This window comes from Sus scrofa, chromosome 3 (assembly GCF_000003025.6).
Source record: "Sus scrofa isolate TJ Tabasco breed Duroc chromosome 3, Sscrofa11.1, whole genome shotgun sequence".
NCBI lineage: Eukaryota > Metazoa > Chordata > Mammalia > Artiodactyla > Suidae > Sus > Sus scrofa.
Window position 1 is genome coordinate 44361688 of NC_010445.4, and position 17432 is coordinate 44379119.

The 17432-nt window shown below is 43.7% G+C and overlaps 1 protein-coding gene across 1 annotated transcript in view; it reads right to left on the reverse strand.

Annotated features, from left to right (window-relative positions):
• The window catches only part of MERTK (MER proto-oncogene, tyrosine kinase), a 134024-nt gene that overhangs the window by 12311 nt on the left and 104281 nt on the right, over nucleotides 1-17432 (reverse strand). The window contains exons 12-17 of the mRNA XM_021087030.1: nucleotides 17231-17326; nucleotides 15581-15661; nucleotides 13318-13410; nucleotides 11032-11150; nucleotides 3049-3158; nucleotides 477-636 (exon numbers count right to left, since the gene is read on the reverse strand). Coding sequence (XP_020942689.1) covers nucleotides 477-636; nucleotides 3049-3158; nucleotides 11032-11150; nucleotides 13318-13410; nucleotides 15581-15661; nucleotides 17231-17326 — 659 coding nt within the window. The remainder of the gene's footprint in view (nucleotides 1-476; nucleotides 637-3048; nucleotides 3159-11031; nucleotides 11151-13317; nucleotides 13411-15580; nucleotides 15662-17230; nucleotides 17327-17432) is intronic.

Consider the following 17432-nt stretch of genomic DNA (forward strand, 5'->3'; position numbering starts at 1 on the left):
TTACACAGCACCTTTTATAGAGCATCTTGGTTCCAAGAGCCACTGGATGAATTCATTTAATTTAATATGAATATGAAATAGCTTAATTGTAAGTAATAAGTCACTATATTGTAGCAAAGCAAAGTGGGAATAAATTAAGGGCCTGTGCCGTCCTTTGAACGTCAAGATGCTTCACTAGAATCTAGTGTTCCACTTGAATGAAAGCATCTAATGATAAAGAGGGCTGTGAGCGTGCCCCAGTCTTCAGTTTACTGAAGAGGAAGATGTCCTGCTGCACCAGCTTGAGTCACTTCTTTCAGCATGCTTTCACCATTTTTTTTGGCTGTACCCATGGCACGCACAAGTTCCCAGGCCAGGAACTGAACCTGTGCCAGAGCAGTGATGACAACGGATCCTTTAATCACTAGGCTACCAGGGAACTCCAGCAGGCCTTCATCTTTGCAGTGTGGGGCCCTGAATCAAAACTATGTACATACCACGTCACTTTTACTGGTGTAGACTCGGTCTGCGAGACTCTCTATGGCGATCCATTTCACAGGCATCTTAGCGATGCGACCTTGGCGGTAGTAATCGCCGCTGTAAATCTTCTTAGAGAGGCCAAAGTCCGCCACGCAGACGGTCATGTCATCTCGCAACCTACAGAGAGAGACAGAGTGAGTTCATGTCCCCAGCGACCTCAGAGGCAAAGCCTTACATCACAGGTCTGCACCCAATGCAGCTGAAAGCATTCATGGTAAGTCACGAAAAGATACAGACCCTGTCAATCTGCGAGGGTCCTGTTTGAGGACCAATGGCAGAGCCAGTGAGGGGGCATCAGAAGAATTATAACCGGGCAACCCTCTGTTCTGTGTAGGGATCTGTACCAGCCAGGGTACCTGGGCACTGAGGATGGAGCCATCTGGAGGGAACAGAAGTGCCACGCAGAAGTAGAAAGAGCAGCAGCTCTAAGCCAGGTCCCAGGGGCAGACTCGTCTAGAGCTCAGGAGCCTTCCTGCTGGATGCAGCAGCCCTGGCTCTGTGGACTAAGTGAGCCTCCTGACAGTTTGGGGGAGGTAGGGAAGCACCTGCTGTAAGAAGAGGACATTGGACTTACTGCTAAGATGGTGGGGTGGTACCTGAGGAATTAACTGGAAAATTAAAGGAACACAATGGTATTTACAGCCCAAACTGCGACAGGAAGGAGAGGAGGAGGAGGAATAAGTGGTCTGGATATAGGGTGACCACCTTGTCCCTATTTGCCCAACAGACTTTTCCTTTTAAATTTATTTTATTGAAGTATAGCTGATCTACAAAGTTGTATTAATTTCTATTGTACGGCAAAGTGATTCAGTTATACATGTATTACACATATTCTTTTTTCATATTTTTTCCATTATGTTTATGACAGGATACTGAATATAGCTCCCTGTGCTATGCAGTGGGACCTTGTTCTTTATCCATTCTCTATATGATAGTTACATTTGCTCATCCCAAACTCCCAATGCATGCCACATCCCCCCCACCTCCCCACCGGCAACCACAAGTCTATTCTTCTATCTGACACTGACTTTTAAAATTAAAAGTCCCCTGGAGTTCCCATTGTGGCTCAGGGGGGGTAAGGACCTGACGTTGTCTCTGTGAGGATGCATGTTCGATCCCTGGCCTCAGACAGTGGGTTAAGGATCTGGCATTGCTGCAAGCTGCAGCACAGGTCACAGATGAGGCTTGGATCCAATTTTGCCATAACTGTGGCATACACCTGCAGCCCCAGCTCTGATTCAACCCTTAGCTCGGACATATGCCACAGGTGCAGCCATAAGCAGAAAAAATTAAATTAAAAGTGCTATATCTGGGGAAACCCCTCAGTTCTGGGCAAACGGAACTGGTGGTCACTTTATGTGGTGGGAAAAACATGAATATATTAAGGAGGAAAAAAGGTTTTCATGATTCTCCCCCCCATGGTAGATAAGTTATTTAAATTAAAAAAAAAAAATCAAGAGTTCCCATCGTGGCTCAGTGGTTAATGAACCTAACTAGTATCCATGAGGATGTGGGCTCGATCCCTGGCCTTGCTCGGTGGGTTAAGGATCCGGCGTTGCCATGAGCTGTGGTATAGGTCGAAGACGCGGCTCAGATCCCAGGTTGCTGTGGCTGTGGTGTAGGCTGGCAGCTACAGCTCCAATTAGACCCCTAGCCTGGGAACCTCCATATGCCATGGGTGCAGCCCTAAAAAGAAAAAAAAATATATGTTCTTTATGTGTATACTATATATATATATATATATATATATATTACACACACACACACACACACTAAATACTATATAGTTTATGTGTATATATATTCTATATGTACATGTATACTATATATATATGTTATATATATGTATGTTCTTTATGTGCATACACACACACACACACACACACACACACACCTGAATCACTTTTCTATACGCCTGAAACTAACACAACATTGTAAACCAACTATACTTCAAAAAGAGAGAAGCAGTAATTGTGTTTTGAAGATTTACAGCAGATAATGGCTTTGTTGAAGTGGACTGAGGAGCTGGGGAGCGCTGAAGTTCAAAATTCTTGTATAAGCCCCTGTCTCTCTGGGGCAAAAGGAAAGCTTGTGTACAGTCAGTACAATGCATCTTCACAAGGCAGCATCATGAAAATGGAGAGACAAAACTGTTATGATTTTCATTACTGTCTTCACGATTAGCTGACTTCTATGTAACTCTGGATCCATGTAAGCTGATGGCCATGGGGCAGCATCTCACAGATCACACCAAGCCCTCCTGGCCGAGTGAGAGTGTGAAAATAAGTAAGGAGTCGCTGGGGAAAGTTTTGGAAGCCAACCAGACCCTTGGAGGCAGACGTAGCGAAAAGCCCCAAGCAAAAACCCAGTCATTCATCAGAGCCGTAGAAAACCCATCTCCACACTATCCCCTCCCAAACCTAGCCCTGCTTTATATTTTAACAGCAACAGGCCATCCCCGCCTCACCAAAGATCTAACACCACAAGGTCCAACCCTCCCCTTCCTCCAGGAAGGGCCAGGACGCTTACATGCAGTTCCGAGCAGCTAAATCTCGATGAAGAAAATTCCTGTTGCTCAGATACTCCATTCCCTGGGCAATGTCCACCATGAACTTCAACAGTGTCTGCAGAGGAATATGCTATGGGTGGGAAAACAAGAATACACGTTATTATAGACATATTTTTTGGTTGTGCCCACGGCATGCAGAAGTCCCTGGGCCAGGGATTGCATCTGTGCCACAGCAGTGACAATGCTGGATCCTTAGCCTGCTAGGCCATCAGGGAACGCCATAAAGATTTTTTTTTTCTTTTTAGGGCCACATCGGGGATTATGGAGGTTCCCAGGCTAGGGGTCAAATTGGAGCTATAGCTGCTGGCCTATACCACAGCCACAGCAACACCAGATCTGAGCCTCGTCTGCAACCTACACCACAGCTCACAGCAATGCTGGATCCTTAACCCACTGATTGAGGCCAGGGATCAAACCTGCATCCTCATGGATGCTAGTCAGATTCATTTCCACTGAGCCACGACGGGAACTCCAGAAAGATTATTTTTTAAAAGGAAAATCTGGCAAGTTATTTCCATTTGGGGGGGGAATTATGGGTTCATTTCTTAGAAGTGGGGCCAAGAAACAAGGAAATTTCTTTATCACTAATGTTACAAATAAGGTTTTAAAAAGCAATGAAAAATAAACAAATAAAAAAACAGTAAACCCTAAACTTCTTGGCAAATATCATGTTTTCTTCTCCCCTTCTTTAAAAGTATTGACAGTGAATAAGATTCTTTTCACAAGTTATGAGGTCATATGCGATTCTTGCGTCCTTCTGAGTGGTGGCAGGATAGGGAGGGGACAAGAGGGGAAGTCTGACTTGGGTGAGAGAGGGGCATTGGGGGAGAGCCTAATATTTTGAGGGCAAAAAGCCCACGGAGACGGTGCTGTTTCCAATTATGCAGCCACATCTGCTATCAATTTTTACTTTGAAATGTTTTGAAAGATACTTTTCTTCTTCTAGACCGAAAGACGGATAGTCTTTATTCCCCTTTCCCAGGACCAAAGGATCGCAAGTAAGTATTTGGGAATTTTCTTTTTTGTTTTTCTAGGGCTTTCCTGTGAGTTTTAACAGTCTAGTGTTTTTTGTTTCTTTTTTCCCTATGTTGTAAAAGTCAAACCAGGCTGTGTGTTAGAAAACCAGCTGTGTTGGGATTGACTATGAGGATGACAACTGAGGAAGACTTCTGAGTAGGTACTCAGTATTTCAGTGCAGTCAGAGCCCCAAAGATGAGGGTTTACAAGCTTCTGGAAATCAGAAATGGTCCATCTGGGATACGTTCTCCCCATGGCTTATCCTTTATGACACATGAATCTGAGACAGGCTGGGACATGGAACCTGGGACCCTTTGCTGCAGTGTTTGTACCGGGACAAACATTTTCTTGAGCAACAGATACAGAGAAACTCTATGGGACTAAAAAGCACTGCATGCATGCTGCAGAGGGGCAAGGTATGAACAATAAGATACAAAAAGGCCAAAATCCAGCTGCCACTTCCGAAGGGCCAGGAGCAAAAACAGGTACCAGGCATGATCCCTGCACACAGCACCACCAAGGGGGTGGACGACCACCCCTCCGGTCTGACCCAGGATCCATCCCGACCCTCACCCCATTTAGGGAACAAGCCTCCCTTCACCCCCACCTCCCATCCCTCGGAACGAGGAGCAAGGGCACCTGTCACATGTTCTTCCTCCTTGTCTGAATCTCTCATATGGCCTCTTATCAATTTCTGTGATTAAAGAGCCCAAGAAACTTGGTTTGCAACAAGTCTCCTAAAGTGGTGCTCATGAAGAGGATGAATTTTTCATGATTGATATTTCCCAACTAAGATACATGTCAATCGTAGACAACAAAAACAATTATCCTTTACCCTCATATGATGGGGTTGTTTAAAAAATGTTAGCAAATCAGGCATGAAAGCCCTAATGCTTCTGTTCTGTATATCTGGGGCATTTGATTTTTCTAGATCCTAGGTTCTTGGAAAGGATTTGGGTGCCAAAAAATATCAAATCTGCTGTCATTTGCGAAAATATAATGAATATCAGGTACTACTCATTTGTGCTTCTTTTTTTTTACCAGCAAAACTATGTTATTGTTGCAGACTGTGACCAAAAGTCATTTAAAAGAGAATTATGTGGGAGAACGAATAAACGAGTTCAAAGAGGTAGCAGGATACTTGACTGACGCACAAGATCAACTGTATTTCTACCCACTAACAATGAACTGTCTGAAAATGAAATTAAGACAACAAAATACTTAGGAATAAATTTAACAAAAGAGGTACAAAACTTATACTCTGACAACTACAAAATCAAAGAATTAAGTTAGTACTAAATAATTGGGAAAGTATCCTGTGTTCATGGATTGTAAGACCAAGGACACAGAGGACAGAATGACACCTCGGACCTGCTGGTGAAGCACATTTATATGGCTGAGACCTAGCTTTGGGCCATTCTAGCAGGAACAGAAGGTATTTCTTCCCAAGGAACTGACTAGTAAGCAGTAGAGATTTGAATAAAAGCTTGATTTTCCATTTTCTCTATGATGCATTTTGTACTTTCAGCTTTACCTGTGGCTACATAGTATCAAACTGTGAAAAGACATCCCTTTTTAGTATTTATAAAAGCTGGGAGTTTCCATCATTGGAGATACACTTGTATTTTTTTTTTTTTTTTTTTTTTTGGTCTTTTTGTCTTTTCTAGGACCGCGCCTGTGACATATGGAAGTTCCCAGGCTAGGGGTTTAATCTGAGCTGTGGCTGCCAGCCTACGTCACAGCCACAGAAATGCGGGATCCGAGCTGTGTCTGTGACCTACACCACAGCTCATGGCAACGTCAGAGCCTTAACCCACTGAGGGAGGCCAGGGATCGAACCCACAACCTCATGGGTCCTAGTTGGATTCGTTAACCACTGAGCCACGACAGGAACTCCGACACTTGTATTTTTGTACAATGAAACTATTCATTAGCCAGCCAAATGCTGTGTACTTGTTTCCTTACTTGCTGTTTTGTTCAAAAGAACCTAAGATGACAGCAGTACTTTTGGCAGACATCAACAGACCAATTCTGAAATGTATATGGGAGGGCAACAAAATTGGAATAGCAAAAACAATTCTGAAGAAGTAGAATAAATTTATCCAATTTTAAGACTTACAATAAAGCCACAGTAACCTAGATGGTGTGGTAGGGGTGAAGGATGGCTCATAGCTTCATAGAGCAGAACAGAGAACTCAGAGAGAGACCCACACATGCACAGACAATTGATTTTTTTGACAAAGGTGTGAAAGCAGTTGATTGATCAAGACAATTGATTTTTCTGACAAAGGTGTGAAAGCAGTTGACTGATCAAGGATAGTCTTTTCAGAGTTCCCGTCGTGGCTCAGCAGCAACGAAACTGATGAGAATCCATGAGGGCTCGGGTTTGATCCCTGGCCTCGCTCAGTGGGTTAAGGATCTGGTGTTGCCGTGAGCTGTGGTGTAGGCCAGTGGCTGTGGCTCTGATTCAACCCCTAGCCTGGGAACTTCCATGTGCTGCAGGTGTGGCCTTAAAAAGCAGCAACAACAGCAACAAAACAAAAAAAAACCTACGCATGAATTTTTATAGCAACTTCATTCAAGACTCTCAAAAACTGGAAACAACCCATAGGCGCCTCAGTAAGTGAATGGAAAAAGCAAAACTGTGATAGAACCATACAAGACAACATGACACAGCAATTAAAAAAAAAAAGAAATGAACTATTTTTTTTTTTTTTAAATGTTCATTATTTTATTTTATTTTATTTTATTTTATTTTTTTGTCTTTTTTATCTTTTATCTTTTGTTGTTGTTGTTGTTGTTGCTATTTCTTGGGCCGCTCCCGCGGCATATGGAGGTTCCCAGGCTAGGGGTCGAATCGGAGCTGTAGCCGCCGGCCTACGCCAGAGCCACAGCAACGCGGGATCCGAGCCGCGTCTGCAACCTACACCACAGCTCACGGCAACGCCGGATCGTTAACCCACTGAGCAAGGGCAGGGACCGAACCCGCAACCTCATGGTTCCTAGTCGGATTCGTTAACCACTGCGCCACGACGGGAACTCCAAGAAATGAACTATTGATACACGCAACTTGGATGGATCCTAAAGGCATAATGCTGAATGAAGGAAGCCAGTCTCAAAGAATTAAAAACTATATGATTCCACCTACATGTCATTCTCTAAATGACAAAACAATAATGATGGGGGACAGATCAGCGGCTACCAGGAGTTAGCCATGGGGGCAAGGGTGACTACCAAGGGGTAGCAGGAAGAGGTGTTTGCGGTCAGGAAACTGTTTTACGTCCTAATTGGGGTGATGGTACATGAATTTATCTGCATCAAAACTTATATAACAATAAACCAACACGAGAAAAATTTATTATTTTCTGTATGATAATTTAAAATATTTTTATGGCCCCTCTATTTCTCATTTACAAAGATTCAAGTAAGACATCCAATATGATGTCTTTTTTCTTTCAATATGAAGCCATCCAATATATCTGCACAGGGGTCCAAAAAAGGAGGGGTTAGGCTTCACAAGACGTGTGATTGTTGGCCATCAAACAGACCTGTGAATTTTTTTTTTTAAACTATAGAAGTCACTCTTGTGCAATATGCAATGCCCACCCCCTCAAAATAAACTGTTAGGAAAAATCATACAATGTACCAGAAAATGACATGTGGGTAAAATCACTCATCGACATGGAACAAAGTCTGTTCAAGAGGATGCTGTGCAGCCATTCACAGCCATCTGTCTGGGGGTTGTCCTGGGGCACCCATGGGATGGGGCAGGGAAGAGCTGAGGGCACGGGGTCTGCAGCGTGGAGGCCAGTTCTGCCCCTTCCGTTGCTGATCTGTGCCTCGGTTTCCCCACTTGCCATTCTATTAGTAACTACTTCTTAGGGTTGTGGTGCCTTTAACACATTAATATTTGTAAAACACAGGCTGGCCTCTGCTCAACGTTTGACAAGTGTTCACTCCTGCTGTTGGCCTACAGGCAGGTGTGTACATACTGAAGAACAGCCTGTGAAACACACAGATGTGGAATAAACAGCGGGGCTGTACCTAGAGAGGATGCCAATGATAATGCTAAGATGTTGGGGATTGTGGGTAATTTTTCCTTCTTCTCCAGGCTTCTTATAATGTTACTGTGTCTCTTGGGGGACAGAGAAGAGAAGGAAAACACTCAGCCATGCCGAGTCCTCCGCTTTTGCATTAGGCCCTTCACCTCTTCAGAGGAGCCCCAGTGACTTTGTAACAGCTCTGTGATGTGGCCAGAGTTTCCTGTTGCTGGTTAGTATTTGTGCTGGTGAAAGACTTAAAAGAAGCCACGAACAGAGCACCTGTGCGCACGAGACCACAGGGGGAGCGAGAAAAAGAAAGGAGCTGGCTCTCCAATTTAGGTCCCTTCCACCTTCCCTGGAAAGAGCAGAACAGGAGCAAGAAAAAGGAAAGCGAACATCTCCTGGCCTAACCACAACCCACAGGCATAAACTACCAACAGCAGCAGCCATACACAGGAAATGAGGCTCCAGAAAGACGGTCCCCCTAAACTGAGTCTCAGCTTTAACATCTTTTCCAACCACCTTGACAAATGTGGAACAATGTTCCTATAGGTTCAGCTGTCTCTTGGGATGAGGACCTTCCCATCAACCCCCCACCCCCCGCCCCCACCCCGTCATCATCTCATTATTAGTCTCATCATGACTCTTTTACCACCTGTGACTGGTGGGTGCAGTACTTCAGTCTGGGCGCCTTTCTGTTTGGCTTTCTTTTCCAAACTGTGGAAAAGGGCCTCAGGACGGGTTTGTCCTCTGTGTGTGTGTGTGTGGCGGTGGGGGGGGGGGGGTCATGGCTCCTCACAGGGGCACTATGGAAGGAAAGCAGGTAGGTCTGACAATTCCCCCTTTTTTTTTTTTTTTTTTAGGGCGGCACCTTCGGCATATGGAGGTTCTCAGACCTGGGGTCGAATCGGAGCTGAAGCTGCCGGCCTATAGCACAGCTACAACCATGCTAGATCTGAGCCACATCTGCGACCTACACCACAGTTCACAGCAACACCGGATTCTTAACCCACAGATCAAGGCCAGGGAACGAACATGCTCATTTCTGCTGAGCCTGGGTGGGAACTCCCCAGCATGTTTTTGATTCTGAGGATGGAGCCAGTTTCCTCTCAGGGTCTCTGAAATGCAACTCAAAGCCACTTCCTCTTGGGAACTCAGACAGATCCAGCATCTGGGGATTTCAGAGGAAACCTAACTGTCTCTAGGCTTTTGGTGTCTTTAGGTCCTTACAGGGGCTCCTAACTGTCAGGGGCTAAACTGACAAGGGATTACTGACAAGGGATTAATCTCCAAAATATACAAACACCTGTACCTCAATATCAAAAAAACAAACAACCCAATCAAAAAATGGGCAGAAGATCCAAATAGACATTTATCCAAAGAAGACATACAGATACCAAAAAACACATGAAAAGATGTCTAACATTGTTAATTATTAGAGAAATGCAAATCAAAACTACTATGAGGTACCACCTTACACCAGCCAGAATGGCCACCATCAAAAAGTCTACAAACAGGAGTTCCCATTGTGGCATCTTGGGAGCCCTGGGATGCAGGTTTAATGCCTGGCCTGGTAGAGTGGGTTAAGGATCTAGAGTTCCTGCAGCTGCAGCTTAGGTGGAGACTGTGGCTTGGATGTGACCCCTGGCCTGGGAATTCCATATGCCATGGGGTGGCTAAAAAAGAAAAAAAAGAAAAAAGTCTGCAAACAATAAATGCTAGAGAGGGTGTGGAAAAAGGGGAACTCTCTTACACTGTGGGAATATAAATTGGTATAACCACTATGGAATACGGTATGAAGATTCCTTAAAAAACTAAAAATAGAACTATGATATGATCCAGCGGTCCCACTCCTGGGCATCTATCAGGAGAAAACCATGATTTGAAAAGATACATGCACCCCAGTGTTCACTGGAGCACTATTTACAATAGCCAAGACATGGAAGCAACCTAAATTCCATCAACAGAGAAATGGATAAAGAAGATGTGGTACATATATACAATGCAGTATTACTCATCCATAAAAAGGAAATATTGCCATTTGCAATAACATGACTGGACCTAGAAATTATCATACTAAGTGAAGTTAATTAGACAGTGAAAGACAAACATCGTATGATATCACTTGTATGTGTAATCTAAAAAAAGGATACAAATGAACTTACTTGCAGAACAGTAACAGACTCACAGACTTTGAAAAACTTATGGCTACCATAGGGGACAGTGGGAGAGGGGGAGGGATGGACTAGAGGTTTCGGACTGGCATATGCACACTGAGATATATGGAATGACTGGCCAACAGGGACCTGCTGTATAGTACAGGGGACTCTACCCAATATTCTGTGATAATCTATGCAGGAAAAGAATCTGAAAGAGAACAGATGTGTATACATGGATAACTGAATCACTTTGTGGTACAGCAGAAATTACCACAACCTTATAAATCAACTATACTTCTGTAAAACCTTAAAAAGTGAAAAGGAGTTCCTGTTGTGGCTCAGTAGGTCAAAGACCTGAAAAAGTCTCCATGAGGACGCAGGTTCAATCCTTGGCCTCGTTCAGTGGGTTAAGGATCCAACATTGCTGCGAGCTGCGGCATAGGTTACGGATGCAGCTTGGATCTGGTGTTGCTGTGGCTGTGGCTGTGGCTCCGATTCAACCCCTAGCCTAGGAATTTCCATATGTAGCCAGTGCAGCCCTAAAAAGCAAAGCAAAACAAAACAAACAAAAACCTACGGGCAAGCCTGCTGTGAGGATGGACACAGAGGCCAAGGTCCCCTCCCTCCCTCCTTGGTTTTCTAGGTTAGACCCTGAGCTGGTCCAGGCCCTGTCATGGGAGCCCCGAGCACTGTTCGGAGGAAACGCCACTGGGTGATGAATGACCTTTGGTCCTGTGTCCAGTCGGGAGTAGAGCAAGTAGGTGTGCAGGTCCCCGTATTTCATGAAGGGTAAAATCACCATGGGCTTGGGGATGCCTTGAGGGCTCATTTCTATACATACGCCTGGAATGAAAAACAGAGAGGAAGTTACAAAGAACCCTTGTCACCAGTGACCAGAAAAAGCACGGTGGAAGCACCGGCCAAATTGAGGCCATGTGGCTCTCAAGTTAACAGTTAAAAAAGCAAAACAAAACACTCATAACTCAAAGCCCTAATTTGAGTTCTAGAATATAAAATGTACACAGGGTCCACTTCTCGATATACATTTTTCTTTCTTTCAGACTAGTCAATCTTTGCACGAAAGCTCCTCCAAATTAACAGATACCAAGGATAACCATAGAACCCCCTGGAGATTTTGTTGTACTGAGTCTAAGTGAGGGATGGTGTCTGCAGCAGAATTCAAGGGCAAACTAGTTTCCTGTGATGGGTTAAGTACTTGGTCATATGATGAAGTGCCCTGCAACCAAATGCTTAAGACTATTAAAAGAATTCTGAGGCCCAACATGTGAAATCTGTGTCTCTAAATGTCAACCGTTATACACAGGAAAAGCTCCACCCCATTTGTCGTGGATGAGATGCTAGAGTCAGAGCCTGTCTGTCACCTGAGATCAGGCTTAACAAAGCTCTTGCACACCCTGGTTCAATTACAAAGCACCACTGTTCTACAAGTCTGCTGAAGTCAATAGTTACAAATGAGCATCAGTGGTATCTTTGGCATAATATTGTCTCCAAACATTAGTTTTCACATCTCTCTGCAGTGTCCATTGTAAGAAAAACTTGAAAGTTCCACAAGGAATTTAGCAGTTATCTTTTTTTGTTTTTGTTTTTGTTTTTGTTTTTGTCTTTTTTGTCTTTTTGTTGTTGTTGTTGTTGTTGCTATTTCTTGGGCCGCTCCCGCGGCATATGGAGGTTCCCAGGCTAGGGGTCTAATCGGAGCTGTAGCCACCGGCCTACGCCAGAGCCACAGCAACGCGGGATCCGAGCCGCGTCTGCAACCTACACCACAGCTCACGGCAACGCCGGATCGTTAACCCACTGAGCAAGGGCAGGGACCGAACCCGCAACCTCATGGTTCCTAGTCGGATTCGTTAACCACTGCGCCACGACGGGAACTCCTTTTTTTTTTTATTTTTTAATTTTTTTTATTTTTTATTATTATTATTTTTTTAGCAGTTATCTTTTAAATCATAGGACAGCAAAAAAATTTAAAAAGGTTGGCAGAATATTCAATTATTTTTTGGTTACTCTTCCCTCTGGAATGGGTTCACACCACACCCATTTGATACAGGCTGTTCATTTTGAATTTTTTAGCTAACGGTGCCACAAAACCAAATTCTGACTATTAAATCACTGACTCAGTTAAATCAACTGAATCAAGGCTCATGAAATTGTCCATGTAGATGCCAAGAAGTCAGTTCCTTGAAAATATGTTAAGAGGGAGTTCCGGTTGTGGTGCAGCGGAAACAAATCTGACTAGGAACCGTGAGGACTCGGGTTCAACCCCTGACCTCGCTCAGTGGGTTAAGGATCCAGCATTGCCATGAGCTGTGGTGTAGGTTGCAGACATGGCTCAGATCTGGCATTGCTGATCTGATTAGACCCCTAGCCTGGGAACCTCTGTATGCAGTGGGTGTGGACCTAAAAGGCTAAAGACAAAAAAAAAAAAAAAAAAAAAAAAAAAAACTAAGAAATTGTTTCTCAAAGATGTGCTATGAGCTTGTCTGCTGCTTTACCCCTTAGCATTTGACTCATGATCTCTTTTTATCTTTTATTTTTGTTTTCTTTAGGGCTGCACCCACAGCATATGGAGGTTCCCAGGCTAGGGGATGAATTGGAGCTGTAGCTGCTGGCCTACGCCAGAGCCACAGCAACGCCAGATTTGTTACCACTAAGCTACAGCAGGAACTCCCATGGATTACTTTAAATTACTACAAATTATAGTGTGACCAGCTTTCATGTCTTGTAACTGGGATACCTGGAAGCTGTTTTAATCCACAGTCCCCTAGAACTCTGTGGACACAAAACACTTCTGAACCCATTGGTGTCCAGGAATTGCAGGCCTATTTTTACTACCAGCCTCAGAAAAAGTAACCAGAAGTCTTGTGGGTAAAAAACCCAATGTTATAAATTACTTTGGGATTATATTTGCCCCAGAGGTTTTTCCTTTGGCCCAGAATGGACCAGCCAAGCCCCCACCCCAGGCACCCAATCCTGCATTTCCCTGAGATACCTAAGAGTCGGATGACATTCGGGTGGTTGAAGTCTTTCATGCATGCGGCCTCACTGAGGAACTCCTCAATTTCTCTATGCGAAAAGTTGTCCACTAAAAGAAAAGACAGAAAATGTTAGGCACAAATAATTCCCTTGGTGAAGGGGAGGAGAGAAGGGCAATTCTGCTCTCTCAAAGTCAAGTCAGGAAAAGGTGAACCAATAGGGACAGTAAGCAGATGAGGGGTTTCAGGGGCTGGTCAGGGAGGGATGAGTAGATGGGTATGGGGTTTTAAGGAGGTGAAACTTCTGTGTGATGCTGGAATGATGGTCACAGGACATGAGGCATTTGCCAAAGCTCACAGGACATACAACACAAGGTGAACCCTTATGTAACCTATGGATTTCAGTTGGTAATGGATCAGTACCTGTTCATCCCACACCCAGCCAATATGTTAATAGGGGTGACTGGAGGAGGGGAGGGGGGATGTGGGAACTCTTTCTGCACCATTTTCCTATAAACCTCAAACTGCTCTAAAAATTAAAGTATAAGAGTTTAAAAAGAAAACTGAAGTCATACCCAACTGATCTGTTGCAATGATTTTTGCCTTAAAAAAAAGAAAGAACTCATGCTTCTCTCTCAGCACATTTCTGGCAAGTCTGGTTGCTCAATCACGCCATGTGAACTAGACGGTCTTTCTTACCATGTTTCTGGAATTAAGCCAACTTAAGAGAGACATTTAAAATTCTATAGTATGCTAAGTGAAACAGGTCAGTCACAAGAGGACACATACCATCTGATTCCACTTTTATGAGGCACTTAGAAGCGTCAAAATCACAGAGACGGATATAGAACGGTGGCTCCCAGGGGCAGGAGGCGGGCAGAGGGAGTGGTGGGAGGGGGCTGTTGTTTCATGGTTCTGGAGTTTCAAATTCGCAGGAGGAAAAAATTTTGAAGATGGATGATGGTGATGGTTATACAACAATGTGAATGTCCTTAATGCCCCCGGAATGGTACACTTAAAAATGGTCAGGATGGTATATTTTATGTTATGTGCATTTTACCACAATTAAAATCAAACCTGGAGGTCCCACTGTGGCTCAGTGGTAACGAACCCAACTAGTATCCACGAGGATGTGAGTTCGACCCTTGGGTTAAGTATCCAGCGTTGCCCTGAGCTGTGGTGTAGGCCGGTAGCTGCAGCTCCACTTCAATCCCTAGCCTGGGAACTTCCATAAAAAGAAGAAAAAGAAAGAGAAAGAAAGAAAGAAAGAAAGAAAGAAAGAAAGAAAGAAAGAAAGAAAGAAAGAAAGAAAGAAAGAGGAAGGAAGGAAGGAAGAAAGGAAGAAAGAAAAAGAAAAATCAAACCTAAAGGCAGGCTTGCCTTCAGGAATTGTTTCCATGGGGGGAAGAGTTGACTGAAATCACATCTGAGAGCACCAAGCACAGTATCTGTACCCTCTATGGGCTTAATATAGATCTATCTTCCTTTCAAAGCGAATTTAAGAAAACAGTTTCTACAGACCTGCACAAGGTCTGCCAACATTGCCCCAAACAACCAGGTGGGAGGGCCAACCCCTCCCCAGGGTCCAAAATCCCCAGGCAAAGGTAGGTGAGCCTGGGGTTCAGAGGCCAGAGACTGGGCTTTCAATCTTTGATAATTAGCATGGATGCGATTCACATACCAGTTATTCTACTTAAGTTAAAGAAGGCCAAGGCCAGAGAGTAAACTTCAAAACCAAAATTTAATGGTTGTATCTGAATGGAGGAACTATAGGTATTTTTAACTCTTCTTTCAGCATATCCATGTCTTTTCAATATTCTATAATAAATATGTACTTGTCTCTCTTTTTTTGGCTCTGCCTGCGGTCAAAACAACTGTGGAAGTTCCTGGGCCAGGGATCAAATCCGAATTCCAGCAGTGACAACGCCAGATCCTTAACCACCAGACCACCAGGGAACTCTAATATGTAGTTGTCTTATAATGAGAACAAAAGGTGTTTTTAAAATATCTTGATCTGAGAAACACAGGCTTATCAATTGTAATACTACGATTGAGTCTTATCAATTCCTAAAAAATTTTTAAAAAAGAATAAATAATGCGGGAATGAAGAGCTCATCACAGCAATGGTCCCTCTGTGACCTGACCGTGCTCTGGAGGGTCTTCTGGCCCATCGATGATGGAGATCATGACATGTGAACTCCAGCATCCATCACTGGCCAGATGAGGCGCAGATACTGAAGCAGCTGCCCACCCTGAAGAACAGCATCAGGGATAACTCACACTTCATGGTTTTCACTGCCACCTTCTGAGAGGTCCCATCTTGCTGATTAAGATTTCCTTCCATGACAGACCCGAACTCTCCTGTGAAGTAAGACAACATCTATGTTGACCTTGTGCTAAACCTCTCCTGCCCACAGAAACGTGATAGCACCAGAGCGGCTATTTGCATGTGGTCTGAGAGTTACTCACACACAGCAGCCAGCAGGGCCTGCTCAGGCCACCCATGCTTGTAAACCTGGGACTCAGGTCCTGCGCTAAGTGATCATCACAAGCTTGGCTGGCTCAGACTTAGCTTAGCTCATTACTTAATTAAGCATTATCATTATAAGTGACTGAAGAAACTTTCAAGAGAACATGGAAATTGTTATTGACGTTCATCAAGTCCGAACTCTTTTTTTTTTTTTTTTAGGGCTGCACCTGCAGCATATGAAGTTCCCAGGCTGGGAGTTGAATTGGAGTTGCAGCTGCTGGCCTACGCCACAGTCACAGCAATGCTGGCTCCAAGTCACATCTGCAGTCCACACCGCAGCTTGTGGCAACACCAGATCCTTAACCTGCTAAGTGAGACCAGGGATTGAACCTGCACCCTCGTGGATGATAGTTGGGTTCTTAACCTGCAGAGCCACAATGGGAACTCCAAGTCCAAACTCTTAATACCACTATCATTCAGCCTAAGATCATTTTGACAGATTAAGTATATATTTTCACCTTTGTTCCTCTTTAACCAAGAAGGTGCCAAGAATAGTAAAGTTAAGAACTGGAGGAATAGGAGATCCCATTGTGGCTCAGTGGAAACGAATCTGACTAGGAACCATGAGGTTAAGGGTTTGATCCCTGGCCTTGCTCAGTGGGTTAAGGATCTGGCGTTGCTGTCAGCTGTGGTGTAGGTCGCAGACATGGCTTGGATCTGGCATTGCTATGGCTCTGGCATAGGCTGGCAGCAACAGCTCTGAATAGACCCCTAGCCTGGGAACCTTCATATGCCGCAGGTGAGGCCCTAAAAAGACAGAAAAAAAAACCAACAACAAAAAAGAACCAAAAAAAAAAAAAAAAGAACTAGAGGAATAAACTGAAAGTATATAGGAAGCCAACCAATGAATTGCATGCTTTTTTTTGGTATGCTTTTTAAAATGAAGGAAGGGAATTAATATTATTCAAGAGCCTATTATATTTGTTAGGCTCTGTAGAGGCCCTTTTAATATGCTAAATCTGAGTTTCAAAAATCACTATTTAGTGGCTTAATGAGATAAGAACCTGACATAGTGTCCCTGAGGATACAGGTTCGATTCTTGGCCTTGCTCAGTGGGTTAAGGATACGGCATTGCCGTGAGCTGGGTGTAGGTCACAGATGTAGCTTGGATCCTGTGTTACTGTGGCTGTGGTGTAGACCGGCAGCTGTAGCTCCAATTCAATCCCTAGCCCGGGATCCTCCCTATACCACAGGTGTGACTATTAAGAAATAAATTAAAATAAAAAATAAACAACTAAATTAAAAAAATCACCGTTTACTTTTCACTTTAAAAGTTATAAAAGTATTTGCACTATTTAAAGTTACACAAATTGTATTTTATTTAATAAATGCGTATTTTTAAAAATTACTGTGAACTGCTTACCTTCTTACTCACATTTTAAAAGAATTAAACTACCTACCTTCGCCCAGAATTTTTCCAAGAATTAGAAGGTTCCTGTCAATCACAACATCTTCTAGTTTATTCTGCAATTCCTCACTGACTCCCAAGCTCTGTACTATAAAAGAAGTGACAGAATGGAATGAGCTGTCAGTGTGCTTCTTTCCCTTTGAATATAGTTAAAATTACATAAAAAGACCTATTTAAAAAGTTAAACATTTCTC